The sequence below is a fragment of the Momordica charantia genome, unplaced genomic scaffold, assembly GCF_013281855.1.
Source record: "Momordica charantia cultivar OHB3-1 unplaced genomic scaffold, Mcharantia_2.0 BLBB01000012.1, whole genome shotgun sequence".
In the NCBI taxonomy this organism is placed as follows: domain Eukaryota; kingdom Viridiplantae; phylum Streptophyta; class Magnoliopsida; order Cucurbitales; family Cucurbitaceae; genus Momordica; species Momordica charantia.
In genome coordinates, this window is record NW_028275168.1 from 19754 (window position 1) to 46499 (window position 26746).

Here is a 26746-nt window from a genome sequence, read left to right on the forward strand (position 1 = left end):
GTTCTATATTTCAAAAGTATTTTTTTTTTATCTAATTAGAAGTACTTAAAAATATATATATTTTAAATTGAGAAATTAATAAATAAAGACAACGAAAATTACAAAAACGAAGAAAGTATGTCGAGAGAGATTAGTAGGAGAAATTCTTTGTATAGAATGACTAGTAAAATAAAGTGCGTGAGAGAGTGTACTGCAAAGATAAAGATTACGAGAGCCAAGCTTGTATGAATGTGTAGATAAGAACTATGGAGAGTATATATAAGAGATTAAAGATAAAATTTTAAGTCAAAAGTAGTAAATTAAACCATGAAAAAACTTAATGTCAATTATTGCCTATTTAATAAGAATATAATTTTTGGGGTTTTAGAAGTATTTTAAAACTAGAAGCCAAACACAAACATTTTATTTATCTAAGAAGTAGTTTTTAAGCGGTGTGACAAAAGTTTAGGCACACTCCAAAACATATTTGATCAAAGGAAGATCATTTTTAACCTTTGATCTCAATAGAGATATAAGTGCCAATTATTGTTGAGCGCATATATGGTTGGCAACAATTTTCTTTATTTAAATGAGTAGATTAATTTTTTTGAGACAACATGTTGGGGTGGGAGATCGAACTCACAACCTCTTAGTTGGAGATATATGCTAATTATCGTTGAACTATGTTCGTTTTGAATACAACGAGTAGATTAAATTAACATTTGATTTTTATACTAAAAATATAAGATTTAAGAGTCAAGAAGCGGATTTGAAAAGATAGAAGAAAATTGAAGGAAAAGAAGAAAAGATAAAGTGAGACATTATGATTTTAGAATGAAGATGAAAGTAAAATATATGGAACAATAACAAGTCTAATGTGGTCCAAACTCCATCTCCCACTTTTATTGAAGTTCCCTTTTTGCGTGACAAAATTAGAAAATACATCCAAAATAAATATAAGGTGCACTACTTTGTGTTTGGCTTCATTCCCCTTTATTAATTACCTACTATGGTTTGAATTGTACTTCTAAATTTGGGTTATATTCATAACCAACCATTTTTTAAAGTTTATCATAGTCTAACACACAATTTAACTTTTCCAATTAATTAATTCAAATTCTATACACAATAATAATATTTTCTCCTGTTTGATATAATAATAGTTGGGGTTAGTATTGGTGGGAAAAAATATTCTGAAATATAAAAGAGGTATATCCCAACGGCATCTAGCTAATTTTCCTTCTACAATATAAAGCAGATCAGGAGTAACAATAGGTTCTATACATCACGATATCAATGAATCTCTCCCTAAACTGCTCTTTAAGATACCATGACAAATGGTTATCTAACTTCTAAATACCATGACAATAGATTATGCCCTAACTAGAATTTATACGGAAATATCCTCATTGAACCCACAAGAACGGGCTACCGTCAAGCTCTATAACCTCTTTTTTCTCTCTTCTCTTGGTTTATCACCAGCCGTCATTCCCTCTTATTAATTCCGCTTCTAAAAAAACCTAACGGAAGAATTTTTATTTTATTTTAGAATCCCATTGTAGCAGCGCGATGCTATCTTTTCTATTTCTTTGGACTTGCGACAGCGCCTAGGCGCTACAAGTAGCATTGCAGTGCCAGCAGCTCCATTTTCCTAACAAATATTTCACCAATTATTTATTTTTTGTATCAAATTTTCGATTCATCTCACCAACTACCTCTCTTGTCGACCCACTTGTGTACTTAGCTTAATTATATTAGATGATTACAGCGAAACCATTGGCTTTATTTGGATTAGCGGATGGGGTTTACAAAGGCCAATTAAAGAAAAACCAATCACAAAAAGAGAATCTAATCCAACCTCAAACTCACATACTAATTATATATTTTTTCCTTTAAATAATTTGAAAGGAAAAAGAATTAATTGACATAGGATTCCATAACTTTTGAAGGCATATATAAAAAAGAGAAAAAAAAATAGGCAACCCCCTCATTTTGACCTCTCTTGGGAATGTTTTTGAAGTGCAAGAAGAGATCGTGAAATTGGTCAAAAAGTAGTGAGCACAAACATTCATTAGTGTCTGCCTACTACACTCCATTATATAGCTTTTAGCAAGATTCTTTGGTTTCACTTTAACACTGAGCTTTATGTTACTTCATGCCATATGCTCCTTGGCTTTGGCCTTTAATAATTTTTGTTGGTGTTAGTGAAGTACGTACTCCTCTCCCCATCCCCCACTTTCAATCATGCCATATGCCAACTACTTCTAGTTTTTTGCTCTTATGGAGTTTTCTTTTTTCTCCCATTTTCCATTTTCAGTAGCCATTATTTTTCTTGTCTTTTTTCACTAGAGAAATGAAAAAGCTACTACATGTTTATTAATCCCATATTAACAAAAAGTTCAGTCCTTTCATGGAGGGTAGGTTAGGAATTTTGCATTTTGTTTTCTACAATAACATTTGCAATTAAGTGTTCCTACTATAAAGATGAAGATTTTATGATAGTAGCATATATTAGAGATTTTTGTATAACACATTCAAAATTATGTCTCATCTTTAAGATGGTTAGTTAATTATATTAGGAAGAACTTCTACTCTCTATTGTTTCCTTCAATAAAGTCCCTTAAATTCCAAATACGTAGTTAATAGTGTTCATTGTTAAAGATATTCAATGAAACTCTAAATTTACCATATAACCAGTCACTTAAACTACCGATTTTGTTCGTCTCCAAAAGTCGAAATTCTTCTAGTGTCAGGCAACAAATTGTTAACCTGGTGCTCGATGTACATGCAACAATGAACAATGCCCATTAATGATTAGGGTAAGTTCTTTTTTAGTAAAACATGTTGGGGCGGAGATACAAACTCATAACTTTTGGTCGAAGATATATGTCGATTACTGCTGAGCTAATATTCGCTTTGACAAAATTATAGTATAATGTTGTTAATGAAATATTATTATAAAATGTCGTGTTCAACATTTGTTGACTTCGAATATAATTAGGTAACACTATTCAATCTCGAAAATGAAGTGTGCGCCGGCCCTTGAAACTTTTTGAAGTGTTTTCTTTTCCTTTGTTGCGAAAATCTTATCTGTTCAATCTAACAAAGCCAAGACAAGGTAAAGAAGAGCTCGTTAAAGAACAAAGGAAGAGAAGCTCTTTAATCATGTGCTTAAATGATGCAAGTAGGCCCCATAACAAAAACTATCAAAATCTGCATAGATAAATTTTATGGATATTACTAAGAATATGTTTAACAGATCCTTAAATAAATTTTAATTTTTCTATTCAAGAAAATACGTCTATTAATATTAATTCTTTGAAGTCTAAGGATCAAATTCCCAAAACCTGACATTTATTGTACTAAAAGGGACTGAGACGCATCTCTATATTTCCACAAGTAGTATTATATCATTTCTTTTGAACATTTTACTTTAGTTTTAACTTAAAAACATCTCATACCCAATAGAGATGTTGTCATTACTTATATATTACAAATGTTCTCATTCTTAGTTGATGTGATACTACGCTCACATTTTGAACGGCATTTAAAAACCAAGAGTTCCGTTCCTCTCAAATAACGCTATCATATATTATTATTAATTTCCGAGCCCACAAACTTAAGATTTTGGTTATGAAAATTTGATGGTAACTGTAATGGTCAATGGTTTCAAAAGAAGAAAAGAAAAATTAAGAACAACTTTGTTATCCGATTGAAAATCAAAATGGGTTCAACTTTTTAAAGTTCTCTCCTCTTTAAACCTTTCCTTTTTTCTCTCTATATGAATAATAATTGAATATACGAGAGGCATTTGTAGAGCTTTTTACTAAAGTGTTTTGTTTTCTTTCTCCAATCGCCCTTTCCTTTTCTTTATCGATACACCAAACCACATTATGAAAAATGTATCTTTGTAGAGGTCAAATTAAAAATTCATGCATCGCCAAGATTCCTTTTAATTTTTGAAGCAAAGGAAAGGAAAGTGAGCGTTGGATTTTTAATAGTGAAAGAAAGTGAAACTTGAAGATATTGAGAAAACCGTTGAGTATACAAATTTAACATCCGGATATTAAATTTGTATATTAAGAATTTGAAACTTATTTTACATTTGTAACAATTTCATTATTTATTTCATGAAGTTGTTTTTGTTTCAATTTTGTGTTATGTAACTTTATTTTGTTAAAGTTACATGTTGTTAAACTTGAAGTTATACTTCAAATGAGAAGTTTTTCTTCATGTTGTTAAAGTTGAACTTAATTCTTGTGTGAGAAGTTTCATGTTTAAACAACTATATATAGTTGTGATTTTCTTCATTTTGACATATCTAAGCATACCACAATTGGGTATTCTCCTCCTCCCACAAGAATTCTCTCTTCTTTTGAGTTGCTCTTCTTGTTTATGTTGAGAGCAAGTATCTAAGAGTTCTGCCAGATCCGAGTAGTTCGAGGTTGCAGTTCTATCGGAGTTAGTCGTTGTATCCTGCTGAGACGATCGCTGTAGTCTGCTAGCAACTTGTGCAGAGCGAATAATTGTCTTCAGGTCAGCGCTATTGAAGCGTGCCTCGACTATTTTTTTTATCAAGTTTTGGTGTTCATCAAGTTGTTCAAATTTATATCGTTTGTAGTCAGTTACGTTGTAATCTGTTTGTCAGTATTACACAATTCATATATACAACGTATATTTACCCAACAGTGAATACTTTAATTTATTGCAGACCAAGTTAATTGGCTGCTCCCATATCTTTCATTTTCTCATGTAATTGAAAAAATTAGGAACTCTCACACTTACTTTTTTGATGTGCCGTGTTTTTATTGGATAGAAAATGTGTTAATAAGATCTACTTTTCTTTTTTCTTTTTTAATATTAAATCATCACTAATGGTACTAATGGTGTGTTTGAGAGTTGATGGTAGAATATGAGTGGTTATGAAAAAAAAAGATTTAAGTATAATTGATTTTCTAAAATCACTATATCAATTATAGCTTAACAATAAATTTAAAGTGATTTTAAATTTATACAATCAATTTTTTAATTTGAAAAACATGATCAATAGAAAGGCAAGTGATTTTTGACAATCACAAAAGTGATTTTGGCCATGACAAAATCTCCTAAAATCACCCGCAAAAACCACTGGCAGGTGGTGGTGTAGTGAGCTTAATTGTGGCCGAATGGGGATACCCCTCTCCGGTTCGAGCCCTGCAGGGTGCACAGTCGGGGCTTCCTCCCATTTTCAGGAACGAGTCTCGCAACATAGGTTAAAGTGTTGGATGGCTGTCGACACCTCTCAATTATAGGGTTCCAATTGGCAAAGCCACATGACATCGATTTCGGGTTATAAAAAAAAAAAATCACTCCCAAACACACCCTAAATTTTCTTTCAATGAAAATACCCAAAAAGAAGAAAAAACCAAGTCTTTTTTTTTTTTTCCAAATTGATAGTTTGTGATATATATATTTATTACTGTTTTTATTTTCTGAACATTTTTCCTCATGGTTGGTTCAAAAATATTAATTTAGTTCATGAAGCATGCACACAACACGTAAACTATTATTATTTAATTGAAAAGAAAATGATCATGCAAATGTTTGAATACGAGATCTTCTAACTAGTTCAGTACCATATTAGATCACTACTAAACTATAAGCTTATAAGTTATACTATGTTAGATGACTACTAAATCTATATATATGCTTATAGGTTAATATATTACTATATGCTTAATTATCTATATATATATCATCTAAAAAACATATAATAATAAAAAAGAAATAAAAGAGATCGATGAAGGTATAATATCAAGAGATTTGTACATATACATAGCCTATGGGAAAATATTTAACAAAAAGTAAAAAAATTAACTGTATCTTTTTAACTTGATTGCAAATGGGTTATGACTTTCAAGGGAATTTTTTTAAATTAAAGAAAAGTTATGGAAATGGAGAATGCTAGTTGGATAGCTAAAACTTTCTCTCTCACAAAATATATGTGTAACGTCATTTTCAGAATAAAAATCATAATAGATAAGATACTAGACGCATTAAAATTTTTTTGGTATTAGAGATTTGAACCCACAATCTTTAAATCGAAAATAGGTATCTTAACCAGTAGAACTATACTCAAATTCACGAAAAATTATTATCTAAACATTAAGAAAAGGTAATTAAAATAATACAAATGGTTTACTCTTACACAATAAATCACTGTAACACACATTACAACTCATACTTTTGTTTTCAATTATCTAATAATATTTCTTTCAATACAACGATTATCTAAAATCTTTTAAAACCACTTGATGTAACATTGCGTCCTTTGTCCTAAATTAATTATAGATAAATACTAGAGTTTTTATTATATAAAATTTTTAACGAAAGGAAGAGAGAGAGAATATGACCCTGAACTTTTTTTTTCAATATTTAAAATTATTTTAGAATAATTTGAAGACTTAACTAACCATAGGATCTAATAACATGTTAAAAATAAATATTTTAAAGTTGGAAATTGCAGTTTATATAAAAATTGAAGATTAATATTTGAAACTTACTTATATATCCTTTATAATATGATCAATAAGTGGGCTGCTGAATTTTGTCGGTTCTAAACTTGTACAACGGACGCTTGGACGTGGACCTACAAAGTTAGCCCACTTAGATGGGGCCTTTTGTCATATGAGTATTTTAGACAATGAAGTATTGATTTTCTAAGGCACCTGCCTACAAAAAAAAGGAATATCTAGATAAAAGGGAATCTAGTGGAGAGAAATGATAGCTATATTATAATTGTAAAATAGATTTGATTTGGGGGATCAAACCTAAGTATCAATAGTAATCGATGAGCTTTCCAAATCGGTGTGTTTTTGTTGGGTTTGTAAGGTAATTGCAAATAAAGTCCACATTGACTAGGGAAGGAAATGATTATGGGTTTATAAGAGAGGACATTTTGGGTGGAACCAAAAGCAAAACCGTGAAGGCTATGTCAAAGCGGATACTCCAAAGAATGTCACATTTCCTCTTTAGAGGCATAGATAGATTCTATAAAATAAAGGGATAAACACATCTAGGGAGAGAAGTTTGAGTCTGGAAAATATGGAAAATATAGAATAGAAATGTGAGCAGTGAAAAAATATGTGGTCTCCCACATAAGACACACCGATTTGGATTGATACCCAAAGAACAGATGTGGTTGCATAAGACTACTTTTTTCATTGAAGAAACGCCACAACTATTTTATAAGCAACACCTTGTTTTTAGAACCGATTTGTTTTGCAATGCCGAGCCCCCTTGGGACTTTGAAAGAGTTGCAATGTTCCCTCTAACGAGATGGGAGCCCTCGTTATTGCCAATATCCTCCCAAAGAGCAAGGAATAATACAAAAAACATAACAGATGAATAAACCAAGAACTTATATGAACACAAAAACAAATAATTATATGAACACAAAAACAAATAATTACTTTGATATGAACAAATAATTACTTTGATATAACACATGCTATTTCTGACGAATAGATTATGAGCCCCACTGAAAAGAAGAAACAACTCACAGTAGAACAAAAACAAATAATTACTTTGATATAACAGAGTAGACGGTTTGCACGACAGTGAGGAGAATGGCGACGGTTGCAGCAAGGAAGGAGATAGAAGTCCATGGACTATTGAAATAGTCACGTTTCAGTGAAGCCCTCCATCGGTGCCACGGTGTCTCACAGTACTTACGTAAAGTCATGCTGATTTGGTTGTAGTAGTAAAAATCACAATAAACGCTGACATCTTTGCAGAGATTGTTAAACATTTTGGAAACTTCTTCATCATTACCACCAATACCGTTGGTGATGATTCCTGCCTTCACAAGTAAACTTACGTCTCTCTCTGTGCTTATCAAATCATCCAAAAAAATAAAATATATTGGATAATGCACCTCTCATCGTCCCCTACGTGGTAATGCTCATACGCCAACAGGTTCCGCATGTAGGTTTCAAAGGCGTCATGAATTTCAAGATGAGGGATTGCAAGAACACCCTCTTCCTCTTGGAAATGTATGTCCATAATGAGTTTGTCTTCGGCTGCTTTTTGGAACCTAACACCAGCCTCCCAAAGCTCGGTTGCAGTTGGGGGATTCACCAATTTCTTGTTCTCGTTCTTGTGATGGTCATTGTTTTCGGTCGCTATGGGAAGGGCATAGTAAAAACTTAAAAAATCAACCAAGTGGTTTGGTTTTCTGGCTAGCAGCCCATCGGGAATAAGCTCACGCGCTCCCATATACCATCTGCAGAAGTTTCTTGCAAAAACTACAAAGGGAATGGAATTCGTACATTTTTCGAATAGAGATACAAGAATGAAGAAAGGAAGTTGATTCTCAAGGAGTATAAGGTCACGATATATGTCAATACGTATGGCTTTGAATAATGCAGTTCCGGATTCGACGACATCCACTATCATCACTAAGAAAGCAGCATCCACAAGCAACATTTTGACAAAGTCAGCGCTGTTCATGTTTATGGGTTCTGCATAGCACTGCCGGGCTCGGGCCTCCCAACCTCGAGCAATTTCAAATGCAGCATCAAATTCCATTCCTACCTGGCTTAGATAACAATCGAGAAAGGTGAGTTTAAGTCGTTCCATGGCCATCAACTCTTGTCGACCATGGTGAAAAGGACCGATGGAAATGGCTTGAGGCGTATACGCCTTATCATTAATGTTGTGTAATAGTTTGGAAATCCGGTAGATGCTGCATTCTTCACTGATGGATATTTCCACATGGTTCAATTTACGCCGTACACCTCTGGCCTCAGGAATATTCTCCAAAGTACCACGTAGGTAATGCGATCTACTTTCCATTTCAACTGAAACATTAACACATATGTTTCAGATTAACATGAGATACTTATAACTACACTCAAAGTGAATGTAATCATTTATACTAGATAAACTTAAGTTGATGGGTTAGAGTGAATTTAATTAGACCAATGAACCGAAAGGGTAAGTTGATGAGTTACCTCCAGGCGTCAGATGGAGAATTAACTTGGCATTCGATATAGTGTAAAGTGGACAAAATGTGTATATAGAGGGATGAGACGATTCATATCAATATTCATGAGATTCTATCTCAAAATCAATTGGTGATGAAAGAAGTGACCCACTTATGTTATAAACTTTTGTTAGGTCCCTTATCTTAATAATGTGGGATCCTTAACCGTTAATGGTTGTGCTTGTGCTGAGGAACTCCAATTAACTAATTAAATAACTAATCTTTCTTTATTTTTGTGTCTAAAATAATATGTATATTTTTTATGAGTTTCATAACATGTGATACTTTATAACTACGCTTAGTGTGAATTTAATAATTTATATTAGATAAATCTAAGTTGATGAGTTAAGTGAATTTATATTATATATCTAACTTCTTAAACATGATTAAACGATCAATGAATCGAAATGTTAAGTTGATGAGTTACCTCCAGAATAGGGAATCATCTTGGCTCCAGCATAGGGAATCATCTTGGGCTTCCACTGTTAACACATATGTTTCAAATCTCCTTAAACAAAGAGATGCATATTTCAAAAGTGAACAGAATGTGTATATAGAGGGACGATTCATTGGTTGTGCTTTTTAAAAAGGAACTCGAATGAACTAATTTAAATAACTAATCTTTCTTCATTATTGTCTCTAAAATAATATGTATATTTTTTTTATGAGTTTGAATAAATTTAATCGACCCAACAAATAGAATTGTATAATAAATAAAGAATGAATACAAGACCTACCGTTGTAATACTATTTTAGACCTATTAAATGGTCAATGAAGTCAAAAGTTTGTAGGCAAACTTGAGGTAACACACGTGAGAGGAAATACTTTTTTATTGGACGAAGCTTGTTAATATTGTCAATGAATTAGAAAACGGAAAAAAAAGATCAGAATAAGTTATTAACTTGCCTGCAAATTGATGGAAGGATCGGAGATAATGCTGTTAGGGGATGAAAGGAAGAGTCAGTTGTGGGAAGAAGATGGTGTGTGCGTATGAGAGGCTATTGATTGGAGGAATAGAGTTTATATATTACACCAGAATTAAAGGGCAAATGTGTAACACGTCCTTGTCCTTCAAATTGAAGGAAAAAAAAAAAGAAAAAGAGAGAAAAGAATTGGAGAATTATGCAAATAGATTAGATTATTTGAGAACATAAAAAGAAAAAGGTTTTTAACATGGTTGATTTATTGGCTCGGAGGATTAAACTTAATTAGGAGGGATTGAGTTAAAACCTATGATAGTCACCTAATATATCAGGTTTAAGATTTGTCTCTCTCCTGCTTTATTGAACTATATGTTACTTGCCATTTTCGAATTTTAAATTCTCTCCCTGCCGTAGCCTTTTCTTGATTTACGAAAAGAATAAATTAAGATTAGGTTCTTTACCAAAAGCCTTTCCCTTCTTTTGGCTTCCCAATCGACATGGGTTTATTTCTGACGATTATTTGCATAATTATGTCCAAAATTGTTGATTCTTCACACTTACGACCAAGATAAGAAAAGATACATGGCTGAGATATCATTATTGGAAAAGGAAAAGGAACTTCTTGTTGTTATTCATTGAATTAATTGTTGAAAGTCTAAAAATATAAAATATGATTGAACAACGTCTTTAAATGCAAACTTTTTAAAATTTTAATTGTCATTAATATTAGACACTTCATAATCACACGCACATAAGTCTATGGCTTGTTTTTAACGGTTATTATTGGAAAAGCCAACAAAAATAAAGAAAAAAACAAAACAAAAGAAAATAATGAAAGAAAGTAAGAAGGAAAGAATACAAACACGTTTGAATAGGTTGTTGTTTGATATGAGTTTATAGCTCGTTTTTAACATAAACTTAGCACCGTGGTAATTGATACCCGTCCTTGATAAAAAGATTATGACTTCGAATCTCCCACTCTATGTATTCAAGAAAGAAAAACACGTTTGATATAGGCTTTTAATTGGTCCTAAATTTAGACAAGCTAATTCTTTTTTTTTTTTGTCTAGAAATTTAAAAAGAATTTGATGTTTTGGGCAAAAATGGATATAAAGAAAAAGATTAATTTTAACTCCGAACTTGGCGACGGTGCACTAATTTATTTCCATAAATTTTTAATTTCTTTAAATTGCACCATAAACTTGATAGGTGTGCAATATTCACATTAAAATTTAAAATGTGTTACAATTTACCCTCGGGTAGATTTTGATAATTAGCGAATTTGTTGAAAAAAGTATTATCACATGTGTCAAATAAATTATAAAACGTATATCTTGGACATGAAATTGATAGGGATTCATAAAAAAAAAAACAATTTTTTTTTTAAAATTTTGTAAGTTTTACAAAATCGATTTTTTGCCTTCAAAATTTAATTTGAGAAAATTTTGATTTTTGTTAAATTATTGAGCATTTATTAATTAGTTTTTTACATTATTTTATTTGTTTAAATTAATGGATAAATTAGTAGAAATGGAACAAAAGGTACCAATTGCAACATTTATCTAAGTTTATGGTTCAATTTGTAGAAAATTAAAAGTTCTCGATAAAAATTGATACAACTTATCTAGGTGTAGAAAATGATTTCTTCCTTGATATAAAGGTTGGATGTAAGTATTTTTTTTATAAACATTTAAGTAATAATAAAAATTTGAACTATAATAAATCATTAGTTATGGTATTAGCTTGTTTAATTTAAATACTAAAAATTCTTGTAAAACAAATACTAACTGTTATGATTTATTTATACTTCATTTGATATTAGTTTGTTCAAAATAAAATATGATTTGTTATAAAAAAAGAAAAAAGATTAAATTATCCCTACAAATATAGAAAAATATAATAAAACAGCTATGATTTTATATATACTTAATTTGATATTTATTTGTTAAAAATAAAATATGATTAAATTATCAATACAAATATATAGAAAAATATAATAAAACTTCAAATGTTTTGTATAATTTTTTAATAAAATTAAAATTGTTTTATAAATATATATTCTAATATCAATTTTTATAAAGAAAAAAAAATTACTATATATATATATATATTTATTTATTTATTCACTTAAAAAATATATGAAAAGAAAGTTTTCTTTACATAAATATATAAATATGTCAATTTAAAAAAAAAAAGAAAAAAAGATGTACATTATATCATTATGGATAGATAATATTTTTATTTAATTATTATACTTATATCTTTTTTCTTTACTATAAATAACAAAATTTTATTATTTTTATTCTATATAATTTTTAATTTGAAATTTTTAGAGTCTAGAAGCTCAATTACAATTTTTTCTTTTAACTCTACTTTACAATGAATTTAAAGTTATTTTGAATATAATGGTTAGGAAACGAGCCTGGAACAAAATTTGTAGATCCGCCGCTACTTACCCCAACACACCTCGGACCATTATTTCCATTGTAGAGATATTCTGCTTGACCACCGTTAAAAAATTGACAGTTCATTATTTTTGTTTAAAAAGTTTTCTATTTTTGCATTTCTCTGACATAGTTGTTAAATATTTAATGGTGATTTGTCTTGAGCCGTGAGGAGCTAGATTTTTCCTTCCATTATTGCATCTACCAAAACAAGAATTTGTGGCTTTCTTGACCTTTCTTTCCCGACGTACAAAAATTCGTGAGGCAAAACTCTTTTCCCACATGAAATAAAAATCATCGAAAGGTACCTATTTCTCTCAATGCAATTTAAAAAAATGCTGGTAGGGGGTCTACTTCTCCCGACGGTTTTTTAAAAGGCGTTGGGAGAATTAGAACCACTATCCCAACGCTTTAAAAAAAAATTGGGAGAAGTTTAGCAATTTGACGTACTGTGAGCCCAAATTTCTAAAAGCTTTGAAGTTATCCTGACACTTTGACACGTAAACGAGCACATAGCTTTAAAGTTACACAATTGCGAACCTTTGCCCGACGACTTGTTATGAGTCGCATGAAAAAAACATCAGAAAAATCGAAAATTCTAAAAATGGTAAGCTTTATTCATATGATGAGAGCACTTTCACATGAGTGAGAAATTATTACAAACCTTACCAACAATACACCTAGCCTTCTAAAACGTTATTTAATTTTATTATGGTTAAATTGTTCATTATATAAATTAATTAAATTTTTTTTAGTATAGCACATGTGAGATTGATTAGAGATATAAGCCAATTACACTTAGAAAACACATGTGGGGTTGATTAAAGATATATGCCAATTAACACTTGGAAGTTAAATGGAAACCAAATGACAAATTTGTATTTATGGTGGCACAACCTAATTAATTTAAGTTTGGTTACAACTAAAGGAGCCATAATAAAGAATGGAAAAATACGTATAGGGTAGATAAATATGACATAATATTATTTGAAAAATCAATACAACAAATAAAGCAAGTGGTAAAGCCGGGGTGGGTTTAAGTTTTAACAGAAGGTAAGCAACTCAGTAGAACCAAAACAAATTAACTAAAAACGGTTTAATCACTTGTTGGGATATTGTAGAGCAGAGTAGAGGGTTTGCACGACAGTGAGGAGAATGAGGAAGGTTGCAGCAAGGAAGGAGATAGAAGTCCATGGACTATTGAAATAGTCACGTTTTAGTGAAGCCTTCCACCGGTGCCACGGTGTGTCGCAGTACTTACGTAAATCCAGGCTAATTTGGCTGTAGTAGTAAAACGAGGATGAAATGTTGCCATATTTGACCATATCGTTAAACAACTTCGCAATGTCTTCATGATTACCGCCGATATTATTAGAGATGATTCCTGCCTTCACAAGTAAACCTACGTCTTTCTCCGTGCTTATCAAATCGTCCAGAAATGAAAAATATTGTAAACACTTCTTATCACGCCCCAAGTGGTAATAGTGCTCAAACGCCAACAGGTTTCGCACACGGGTTTCAAAGCTCGTCGTAATTTGGAAACAAGGGATCTTCAAAACACCGTCTCTGAAGCTTATGTCTGTAATGTGTTTCCAGTCTATTGCTTTCTGGAACCGAACACCAGCCTCTTTAAGCTGGGTTGCAGTTGGGGGACGCTCCCATTTCTGGCCGTTGTTGTTTCCACTAATTGTCACTGTGGGGATGGCGTAGTAAAAGCTTAATAAATCAACCAAGTGGTTTGCTTCTCTCGCGGGCACCTTAGGAAGCCGAGCCACTCCTATATACCAACCACCGAGATATCTGCACGTAAAATATATACAAGAACGGCCACTACGTTTGAATAGACATTCAAGAATAAAATAAGGGAGTTGATTCTCAAGCAGTATTAAGTCGTGAAGTAAGTCAGTACTTATAGCACTGAACAATGGATAGCTTAACTGGGTTTGACTTCCACTGAATTCATAACCCATTATGAAGAACTCCACTAAGAAACATCCATCCACAAGCATCATTGTCACAAAGTCCTCGCTCTTCATGTCTATGGGTTCTGCGTAGCACTTGCGGGCTCGTGTCTCCCAATCCCGAGCAATTTTAAATGCAGCCTTAACGTCCATTCCTACGCGGCGTAGATAACCATGGAGAAAGCGGAGTTTAAGTTGTTCCATGGCCATCAACTCCTCTCGACCATGGTGAAAAGGACCGATGGAGATGGCTTGAGGCGCAAAGGCCGTATCATGAATATTGTGTAGTCGTTTGGAAACCCGATAGATGCTGCATTCTTCAGTGATAGGATGCAATTTCTTAAGCCTGTTTTCGATGGATACCACATGGATTGAATTACCTTGGGTCTCTTCAACTTCATTATTCTCATCCATATTTGAAATACCATAACATGCGTCGTCGTTATTCTTCTGTTGATGCGTTTCAATGTGATTGTCTTCCATTCAAGAACTGAAACATTGACACAAGTGAACATAAATGTATATATATGGAAAGAGGAACATAAATGTCCATTTGGCTGGTCCCACCTTTGGGGATGTAGAGCTTTCTAGCCTCTCTTCATGGTCATCCAACTCAAACTTATGATGTATCTACCATTTCTATCTCAACTCTAAAGTTTTCATAATAGCTTCTTTTTGTAGGTATGTTTTTAAGTTAGCTACTTCATTTTGAATAAAATGATTTATTTTTCAAAAAATATTAACAAAGTTGTTTCAGGGAAATTTACGCTAGGACACATGGACTCAGCAACTTAACTCGAGACCACCGAAAATGGTACACAAAGCCAACAGTGCAGGCCGACCTGATTAAATACCAATCTTCGACCTAAGGATTCCGACCTAGGATCCAACAATTGACCTAGGGGCCCGATAGCTACAACTGCTGGTCGGAGCGGTTGTACGACCTTGTCCCCCTGCTACCTATAGAAGGGACACTCCACCTCATAACAAATGTACAGAATTATGCTCTGAGAGCGACTTACCGTAGCTCACATGATTTAAGCGTCGAAGTGTTTGTTCATTTTTTGCAAATCTCCCCTACTTAAAGGTTGCATCTCGAAAGCTCAAACTCGCAACCTCTTGATTGGAGGTATATGTCAATTACCGCTGAGAAAGCTTATAAGTCTTAACATTTTAATTTTTTGTAATTTTTAAACTTAAAAGATAAACTAGGGACACAATGGTCCCTCGTTCTACTATTTTTTTTTATTGGATAAAGGTTATTATATTTTGTTTTTGAGAGGATTGACCAAAATGAAGCACAATGAATTAAAAAAAGAAAAAAGGGAAGATCAGAACAAGTAACATGCCTGCAAATGGATAGAAGGATCGGAAGAAAAGGAAGAGCGAATGTTGTGGGAAGAAGATGGTGTGAGAGGCTATTGGAGGAATGGAGTTTATATATTACCCTAACAACTAAAGGACAAATGTGTATAACACGTCCTTGGCCTTCCAATTGGAAAAGAAAAAGAGAAAAAAAAAAGGAAAAAAGAGCTAGAGTGGAAGGAAAAGAAAGGAGAAATTATGCAAATAGAATAGATTATTTGAGAAGCTAAAAAAAGGTTTTTAATGTTGTTGAACAAGTTATAAAATAAATAAATAAAAATAAAGGCAGAGACGAGGGAGAAATTGGGTAATTTTGGCACCCGTCTATGACCATAAAGTCATAAGTTTGAATTTTTCCACCCACTTGTACCAGAAAAACAAAAGGGAGAAATTTAGAACCTTCCGTATAATATTTTGAAAATAAAAGATAAAAGAAGGTGGTTTTTGAAAGAAGCCATATCGTGGGGAGAGGCAAAAGAAAAGGAGAGAGGAAAGAAGATGAAGTAGAAAAAATGTGAGGGAGGAATATAGAAAAGAAAGGTTGGGTAAGTCGATTTCGACTTCCATAAGTCGTTTCAAGAAAAATTATTAAATCTGAAGTCTCTTCATGTTTCTCAAATAACTTTTACTGTTACTTCCTTTGGTATGGAGATTTTAGAGGAAGAAGAGGAGATTTGAGACTAGCTTCCAACAGTGAACATTTTATCTTATTTGTAGAAGAAGAAAATTTGATTGAACAAGGATTAAATGGTTAAAGTGATGGACTTAGTAAAGTGTAGTCTTGAAGTAGATTGAAAAAAAAAAAAAGAATGAGAATGGGAATATTTTTGGAGGAAGATCAGTCAGTTTTTAACATAAAGAGTAATGGTATGGTTGGGAGCAATGATAGAATTATTGATTTTGAAAAAATAGATTTAAGCATAATTGATTTTCCAAAATCACCATTCAAGTGATACCTTAAAATTAATTAAATTTATTTGGAGTGATTTTAAGTTTTTCTAAAATCAAATTTTTAATTTTCAAACATGATTAATGGAAAGAAAAATGATTTTGACAATGATAAAAGTAATTTTGAATATGTCAAAATCACTCCCAAATACACCTAAGTCATTCACAAATGAAACGAGTACAATAAAATGTTTTGCTACATAATTGAGATTGAAACTATAGTCAACCAAAAGAGTTATAAAAGGAAATAAGATTTGGTGTAAATTAAATATTATTTTATTATAATCAGTGATTAAAGGGTTATTTATACCAGTATTAAATTAATGTTTTTAGTTAACATGAACACAATTCAATTGGTTATAAAATATCTATATATTTTCGACCAAACAATCATGAATTCAAAAACATTTGTTGTACTAAAAAAATAATAATGTTCGAGTTAAGCGGAGTTGAGACGGCTTACGAACCGACTTTCTCACACCAAATAGTTATGTGAGTGGTTATTTTATAAAGTATTTTTGCTAATGTAGTAATTGTTACAAAGTACTTGAAATCATGAATGAGTCATATATATTCATGAAAGTGGTTTAGTCATTGAGAATTATGAAATTTTCAAGGAATTATATCTTTGATTATGCCTCATATTTAAGTTTATGATCATATGATGAAATTTTCAGGTTTTCAATGGGACTTCTAAAGTAATTTTAGTCAATTTACAGTGACAGTTGATGTTTTTGGGTTTTACAGAGAATTTAAAGTGATTTTTTCATGTTTATTTGAGTGAAAGTTATTTTTTACCTTATTTACCATGCTTTAAAATTAATACTTAAATCATGGTGCAAATTTTGGACCCAATGTTCGTTTGAGTTTGTGGGCTTTGATACCATATCAATATTCATGGGTTTCATCTCAAAATCAATTGGCTATGAGAGAGGAGTAGTCCATATCTATTATAAACCATTGTTAGGTCCCTTCTTTTATCAACGTGGGATACTTAACATTTTATATATATGAGGGTGAGATTTTAGATTTGAACCCTTAGATATATAATAGTTCCAAATCATATCTCTTTAGAAAGAAGATCTATCAATTACTTGCTATTTTTTATAGTTGACGAAACATATGGAATAGATAAAATTTTAAGAACACTTCAAAATTAAGCAAAGAAACACACGGACGAATCAACTTAACTAAACTTAGCAGTTCAATCAGGTTTAAGATTTGTTTCTCCTCTGCTTTATTTGAAATATATGTTACTTGCCATTTTCGACTTTTAAATTCTCTAGCTGCCGTAGCCTTTACTTGATTTACGAAGAGAATAAATTAAAATTAAGGTTCTTTGTTTTATCCCTTTCTTCTTTTTCTTTTATCCCTTCGGAAAAGTTGGTTGAGGACAATGATACCTCAAGAATCTCCGTAATTATATGATTTTGTTTGTTATTTTTTTTAAGAAAATATCACCATTCATTCAAAAGGTAGGTAAGAAACATACAACAAAAAGAGAGGCTAAACGAAAGCACCCCAATTTAAGGAGACGGTGGAAAATGTCATAATTACAAAATAAATTTGATTTAGATGACCAAGAGGAAGTAGTCGTTCTTATTTTTTCTCTCGAGCCAAATAAATCAAAGGATAGAGCAAAAACCATTGCACCGACATTTTTGTTGGTTGGGAGGGGGGTATTGATAAGCTGTTAGAAAATATAGCCGTTAGTCTCCTATTCATAAGTTAGTTAGATTGGTTGCTTATATAAAAGCCAATCCCTTTGTATTTTTGATTACTCTTCCCAAGTTAGTTAGATTGGTTGTTGCTTATATAAAAGCCAATTCTAAAAAAAGAATTCAAAGAGATTCGGAGAGATTTTGATGAGATTATGAGATTTAATAAAATAATTAAAAAAAACAACAAATAACACTTGTGTTGTTTTTATAGGGCCACGTGAGGGCAAGGGATAAGGGGTAAGGAGCAAAGTTTTTTCCTTTTAATTTTATCCCATCAAATTTGAGAATAGCTAACCATACGTCTGAAGAAAGGAAATTAAAAATTTTGTGATAATTTTTTTTTCTTTAAGATATCGGAACCATTTCATTCCAAGAAGGTAGGTGAGCAACATACCGAATACAAAATAGAGAGGAAATGACTCAAATGGAGAGAAAGGATAGAAATATCATATTATTGATATTATTGATTTTGATGACCACGTAAAACCAATATATCCCCAAATTTGAAGGCATAATTTTAGGAAGTCAGAAAAAAATGTTTCTTTCCACTCAAATAGACCAGATTAGCGAGCACACTATATTATTTTCTCTAATAATATATTAACTAGAGTTAGTACACTAAGAGACCTTTCATCAAATATGTATGAAGTATTAATTTACCTGAGGAGATTGAGTATGACAAATAAAATTAAACAATAAAAAAGAAAGATGAAACAAAACCGAATTATTTTCTTTTACAACTTTTTTTTTTAAAAGTACCATTTATTGTGGGTTTGTGAGAAACCTACCAAAAGGAGTGTAATATAAAAGAAGGCTTAGAGAGAAAAGCACTCAAATAAGGGAAAAGGGTAGAAATATTGTAATTATAAAAGATGGGATTTTGAGGACCAAGTGGAGCTCGTAGTGATGATATCCTCCCAAGTGTGGTTGAAGTTTTAGATTTATCTGTATGCTCCAACCAAATGATCCGCAACTTATTGTTGAGACACTCGTGAATGAAATTGTCGATGTGAAGAGGAAAAGCAATGGAATAGTTGAAAATAGCCACAGCCTGCTTCTATTGAGCATGCTTTTTGGTTGGCCCTCAAAGATTCCTCTCCCACACATCTAGGGTTTTTTTTTTGTTTTTTTTAACCATGGCTATGATACCAAATGTTTAAGTACGATGGTATGATATTGTTCGCTTCGGACATAACCCTCACAACTTTACTTTTGGTTTTGTTGAGAAGTTCTTGTATCAAGGGAGATAACTTTTTGGTTTCTCGTCGAAAGGGAGATAACTCTCCTCATCTATCTATATCATGGATCACTTCTCTTACTTATCACTGTAGGACTTTATTCGCACACGTTACACATCTAACAATAACGTCTTAATTATTATATCTTCTTAGGATGGGTAGTTCGAATGTTGCAGTTAGCCAATTATATTAACCTTCTTTTTCTAACCTTTATTTCTTTAAAATGTATATTAAAAACTTGTTTTTTTTAATTATAGTAAATAAAGTTGTTTCTTCGTCACTAGTGGAAAAACCTGACTCAATGAACATAATAAACATAGGAACAATTGTAGGGAAGGGAATATGAGATAATTAATATTATTTGAAAAGACAATACAGCAAATAAAGCTAGTGGTAGCAACTCGGACATGCATATTCATGGTTTTGACTTGTGATACGATATAGCAGAGTAGATTGCTTGCATGCTAGTGAGGAGAACGAGGAAGGTTGCAGCAAGGAAGGAGATAAAAGCCCATGGGGTGTTGAAATAGTCACGTCTCAGCGAAGCCATGGACCGGTGCCACCATGTCTCGCAGTACTTATGTAAATCCATGCTGATATCGGCGTAGTAGTAAAAATCACATGAAATGTTGATATCTTTGCAGAGATCGTTAAACAATTTCGAAACGTCTTCATTATTACCGCCAATATTGTTGGTGATGATTCCTGCCTTCACAAGTAAACTTACGTCTCTCTCTGTACTTATTAATTCATCCAAAAAGTAAACATACTGGATCAGACACCTCTCATCATCCCCTATGTGATAATGCTCATAGGCCAACAGATTCCGCACATAGGTTTCAAATGCGTCATGAATTTCAAGATGAGGGATTGACAGAACACCATCTTTGAAACGTATGTCCATAATGAGTCGTTTGTCTTCGGTTGCTTTTTGGAACTCAACACCGGCCTCCCAAAGCTCGGTTGCAGTTGGGGGAGACTCGCGTTTATTGTACTTGAGCTTGTCATTTTTTCCGGTCACTGTGGGAAGGGCATAGTAAAAGCTTAAAAAATCAACCAAGTGGTTTGGTTTTTTGGTGAGAAGCTTATCAGAAATAAGCTCACGCGCTCCCGTATACCATCTGCAAAAGGTGCTTGTAAAAAGTACAAAGGGAGTGGAACTCGAACATTTGTCCAATAGACATTCAAGAATGAAGAAAGGAAGTTGATTCTCAAGTAGTATAAGGTCACGATATATGTCAACATGTATAGCTTGGAATAATGTATAATTTAAATTGGGTTGAGTCATAGTGGCCCATTGGTAATGCATTCGGATGAACTCCACTAAGAAAGCACCATCCACAAGCATCATTTTCACAAAGTTGTCGCTCTTCATGTCTATGTGTTCTGCATAGCACTTGCGGGCACGAGTCTCCCAACCCTGAGCAATTTCAAATGCATCCTCAATTCCCATTCCTACACGGCGTAGATAAGCATCGAGAAAGCGGAGTTTAAGTTGTTCCATGGCCATAAACTCCTTTTGACCATGGTGAAAAGGACCGATGGATATGGCTTGAGGCGTATAAGCCATATCATTAATATTGTGTAATCGTTTGGAAACCCGATAGATGCTGCATTCTTCACTGATAGGATGCAATTTCTCAAGCATGTTTTTCATGGATATTGTCACATGGGGCTGTTCAAGTTCAACCTCGTCAATTTTTTTGTTCAGGTCATACGTTTCGATGTGATCATCTTCCATTTCAACTGAAAATTTGACACAGATGTTTCAGGTCTCATTAAACAAAGAGGTGCATATTACTTCAAAAGTGAAGGGAATGTGTATATATATTGTTTACCATGTTAGAGAGTATTTTGGAGTTTAAAGGGGAGAGACATCTATGGGGAAGATGAAATTAAAATTAGAAACGTGCTTTAGTGATGCTTCTTTTCCATGAAAAAATCGTTGAGAAAGAGAAAGGTAGCCGCAGAGGAAAAAAAAAAAGGATCAAAGGGACAAACCCATTGAAATACCTTTTCTCTAGCCACGTTGTTAAGTTTTTATGTAACTTTTTATATTTAAGGGACAATAGCCCCCCTCATTCTAAAAATGTGTGGGGAGCGAAAACTTTAACATTTTAAATTTTTATATGAAAAATTTAAGATGAATTATATTAGAAGGACAATTGACCTCCATTCTAAAAAATTGGGAAGAAAATTAAAGGGAAAGCTAAAAACTTTAACCTTCAAGTTTTTTTAATTTAAGACAAACTAAGGGGACAAGACAATTGTCCTCATTCCTTCTTCGTTTGGACTTGTCAGTAAATGGTAGTATTATGGAAACTTGACCTAAAAATGGGAGAGAAAATATTTTTGAATGGAAAGCTTGTTATATTGTTTTTCTGAGGATTGACCAAAAGGAATCGTAATGAATTAAAGAAAGAAAGAAAAAAAAAAGAAAAGAAGAATGGAAGAGGAATAAGTAACTTGCCTGCAATGGAAGGAGATGTTGCTCCTAGTCGTAGGTAGATGATAAAGAGGGAAGAAATGAAGAGTGAGTTCAGTTGTGGGAAGGAGATATGGAGCAAGAGGGGCTATTTAAAAGCACATAAATTACTTCTTTTTTCAACAATATTCACGTGGGAGGGTAAAAATTTTCAAGCAATTGTGTTCATATTTTACACCCAGGAATCGAAGGACAAACAACCAAATACTTAATTAATAAGCTAGATACATACATGGTCGAATCCAATTTGCTTCATGGATTTTTCTTCTATCCGATCAATATTGGGAATCACAACAGTAATCTTTGTGAATTTACCTTTATTTTATTCTTTAAATTTTTTCTAATAAGTTTTCGAATTTTTAGACTTTTGTTTATTTGATGTCTGTTTTTTAAGCTCAAAATAAAGCAATATCATATATCATATGGAAAGGTCAAATATCACTTCAATTTTAGTTTAATTCAAATAATTAAAAATGTAGGAAATTAAAATTGGTAATAATTTATAGTTATAATTTTTACTCTCTCTCAGGAAGCCACACCTATCTTGTACTAGTGATCAGATTGTTACAGCATCCTTTATTTTCTAATTAAAAAAATTGAACACCGACCAAACTTTCACTAAGGAGTAGCACAGCCCATATAGTTCACTTTTTTATGCAACAATATGACGGGTGAGTGGTGAGGTGGGTTCGTGCTAAGTTTGAAGTTAACAGTGCAAATAAGTGTCACATTGGTTAGAGAGAAAAGAGATCGTGGATATATATGCGAGGGACAACATTTCTATTGATATGAGAAATTTTTAAGTGATTTTAAAAAGTAAAGCTACGAGAAGTTATGTCCAAAATGGATATTACCATATTATTGTAGAATGTGGAGGGTCTATCGTGTGTGGATGGCTCCCAACAGTTACTTCCCATATATATAGTTTTAATTTTAACTCCCTACCTGATTGGCATATCAAAACCCAACTCAACAGTTTTATTAAACTCTCTTGTCATTGTTTTAGGGTCTTTTTCTTTTTTTCTTATTTAGCTCATTCTCCTTCCTTGTTTTCAAGACTAAAAGGGCAAAACAACAAAAATCCATTGTCTTATACTTTTTTTTTTCCGCAAAATAAGTTCACTTAAACACTTAGATACATACCTTGCTCCATTTTGTAAATAGAACCAGAAGCTTAACAACAACCCACCAATTAACTTACCAGCTCGTCCTCAATCTTCTATTAATATTCATGGGTTTCATTTCAAAACTCCATGAATATTAATATGGTATCAGAGTCCAAAAGTTCAAATGAGCATCCGGTCTAAAAAAATGAGATCCGACGATAAGCCAAAAAGAGTTACTCTCAATTGGTTTTGAGATAGAACCCCATGAATATTAATATTTTTCTCTTTAATTTGTTCTCTTTTCTCTGGGTTGGTTCCCAAAGGATGCTAAAACTTTTTCCTTTTCGTCTTCAACCCTATTTTTTGTTGGGTTTTGACAAAATATTGGAATTGAAGTTGTCCACATCGGAAGGATACAAGAATGGTCTCCACGTGCTAAAAGTTGTCCTACATCAGAAAAGTACAAGGAGGAGATGTTTTCCAACTACTATAAAGGAGCTCATGGGCTTGAGTTTTAATCATTCCAATTGAAATACTTTAAGGCTGATATACTAGCTCTAGTTAACTGAGCGGAGAAATCTGTGTGATTGTAATAATTTTTCACATAGTGGATTTCTTATTCCTTGAGTAGGAGTAGGAGATTTTTTCCCAACAAGTGGTATCAGAGATTTAGGTTTGTAGTTTCTAGAATTTCTGAGTATGCTCTCTGGTTGCAGCATTGTCTGAACTTCCACATCAGAAAAGATTTCTTGAAACGAGCTTACACGGTTCTGTGAATAGTGTGGATTGTTCACTATTTGTAGATTCGCTAGGAGTGTGAAGCAGATATGTCATTCTTTATGAGTTCAGTGAAGATTGACGTGGAGAAATTTGACGGAAGGATCAACTTTGGCTTGTGGCAAGTGCAAGTCAAGGATCGAACTTCCAATCTGGAAGGATAATGTTAAGTGCCTTAACTGCTGAACTAAACACATGTCCGCTGCAACTTACTTAATTTAATGATAAAAAATGATATTTTTCAAATATACTTACAGATGTATTTAATATTAATGTTCAATAAGTAATATTGAAAGCTAAACTATAATAAATTATTACGTATATTGGTTTGTTTAGTATTAATACTAAAATTTTTTGTAAACAAATATTAAAAATTATGAACTTATATATACATAATTTAACACTAATTTGTTCAAAATGGAATAGGATTGAATCATCTATATAAATATAAAAATATATAATAAAACTTGAAATATTTAGAAAGATTTTTTTTTTAAAAATTAAATTTATTTTGAAATGAAAGGAAAAACTAAAACTATAATATTATACATATTTATTATTATTTTGCATTTTTAACTCACGAATAAATTTAAATTTATTAAAGAAAATATACTCTAAAAAATATAAATTTAGTGGATATAATAATATAAATCGTTTATTAAAGAAATAAATTTTCAATTTTTACAATTTAAAAAATGAAAAATGAAAAATTTTATTATTTCTAAAAAAATATAAAAGGAAAACAATTTTTTGTAAGTGGAGGTTGGAATTCGAGTTTCTAAAAAATTAATCTTTCTCCCTCTAAATTTTTTCATCTTAATATTACTATTATCTCTCCCTCCAAAACTTTCATCTCTATGTAATTTTATTTTTCTTTTTGTTCTAACCTATCATCCTCGTTGTCAAAGAGAGTATAACTCAGTGGTAATTGACATGTAACTCCAACCATGAGGTTGTAAGTTCGAATCCCCTTCCCACATGTTGTACTAAAAAAAACTATCATCCTCATTTTCTCTTATATCTCTGATATACCACTAACTAAATATGCTTCTAATTTACCACTCATCTCGACATGTTGTACTAAAAAAATTAAGCTAGTTATTTTTAACCTCAGTCCATTTATTCATGAACATGTCCATGTGGTCAAGATATCTTTACTCGATTTTATCGGTAAATGCCTTTTCCAAAAGGTTTTTAATCCTATACGACAATGATTTCGTTCGTCAAGAAACATCAAATTCTTTTGTAGGCCAGAGAGGAATTTCTCCCTCTCTCTATATATATTTCTTTTTAATTACGGAGTGGAGATTATAATCGAACTTCTAATTTTTTAGTCTAGTATATATACTTTAATTAGTTGAACTATGGAAAAGGTGTATTGACCAGAAAACCATGAAACTCAAAATTTATGAAATTTTTACATATATGTGATATATATATATATGTATGGCAAATAATTAAAGTCTGAAATGGACTTTTCAGTTTTTATATTTTAGGTTTATTTATTTAATTAATTATTTTGCTTGACTTTAATTTACCATTTACCATTAGAACTTAGAAGTCAAATTGAAGGCAAATGACAAACTTGCATTTATGGTGGCACAGCGTAATTAAGTTTGGTTACAACTGAAGGAAGGAGCCATAATAAACAAAGGAAACATACGTATAGGGTAGGTAAATATGACAGAATATTATTTGAAAAATCAATACAACAAATAAAGCAAGTGGTAAATGCACGGTGGGTTTAAGTTTTAATAGAAGTTTCATATACTTCAAATATCTCCACAATGATATGATATGACTCTCGGATTTCGGTTTCACCCAAAATGTCTCATACCAATAAGGATATAATTGTCATTATCTATATACCATAGATCAATATCTTCCCTAACCAATGTGAGACTTTGTTGCGCACCTTGCAACCCCAACATTTCGTTTGTTCCCAAGGATGCTAAGACCTTTTCCTTCCCGTCTTCAACCCTATTTTGCTCTCGGTGATAGAGATCTTTATTTCCTTCGAGATTTATGAGCCACTGATGAGAATGGCAGGTAGAAAAGATTTTTCCGTGAAAGAGTCAGCTTTCCAATAAATTTTAGTGTTTGAATATAATATTAATATTCTAGTTCATTTATTAAATTTTTAGCTAAATATATGTGTTGATGCAGAGCCACACGCTCCGATGCTCAAGTCAGAATTGGAGTTTTATGTAAAGCGTAGCAAACAGTAGAGATTTGTAGCCTACTATTTTTCTTCTATTTATTGAGAAAAAACATAGGGTCGATATATTTTCCTAAATCTAGTAAAATGCTGAACCCATTAGAATATCTTCTCTTTGGAATATAGAGTATATTTCCTAAATCTAAAGAAAATCCTAATGTCACCTTCACCTTTTGAATTCTTTAAATTGTCTTGAATCTACATAAAATCTGAAGCCCTCAACATATTTTATCTTTTGAATATAGAATATATCCTCCTAAATCGAGAGAAAATCCTAACGTCAAACCTTCACCTTTTAAATTCTTTAAATAAAACAATTTAAATCATAGAAAATAGGAATTTTTCCTAATATTTAGATATATATTTTTTAATTTAATACCCATGTAAGAAAAAAGAGGAGAAAAGAAAATAAAGAGTCTAAGTTGGGAGAAGAAAGATGGGCAAAACGCTGTTGGAAGAAATGAAAAAAAAAAAAAAGAAAAAGAAAAAGAAAGCTTCCTATGATCACTGTGTAGATGGTGGGTCATGGCGGTTAAAGATTCCACATCGAAAAAA

The 26746-nt window shown here is 32.0% G+C and overlaps 2 protein-coding genes across 2 annotated transcripts; both read right to left on the reverse strand.

Moving 5' to 3' along the window:
- Positions 1-6773: 6773 nt before the first annotated feature.
- LOC111004760 (uncharacterized) lies at positions 6774-15724 on the reverse strand. Its single transcript, XM_022275939.2, is given in 5 exon segments — positions 6774-7870; positions 7873-8819; positions 9432-9486; positions 9912-9942; positions 13477-15724. Coding segments are annotated over 5 exon segments (2703 nt in total). The 5' UTR covers positions 14817-15724; the 3' UTR covers positions 6774-7540.
- Positions 15725-19938: 4214 nt separating this feature from the next.
- On the reverse strand, positions 19939-22211 carry LOC111005028 (UPF0481 protein At3g47200). The gene is made up of 2 exons (XM_022276374.2): positions 22076-22211; positions 19939-21351 (listed from the first exon to the last, which is right to left on the reverse strand). Exon 2 carries the CDS (start codon positions 21344-21346, stop codon positions 20021-20023), a length of 1326 nt encoding a protein of 441 aa, XP_022132066.1. The 5' UTR covers positions 21347-21351; positions 22076-22211; the 3' UTR covers positions 19939-20020.
- Positions 22212-26746: the final 4535 nt, after the last annotated feature.

What these genes read in the sequence shown, in the direction of transcription:
- LOC111005028 (XM_022276374.2), bottom strand. Translation starts at nt 21,346, where the DNA reads ATGGAAGATGATCACATCGAAACGTATGACCTGAACAAAAAAATTGAC.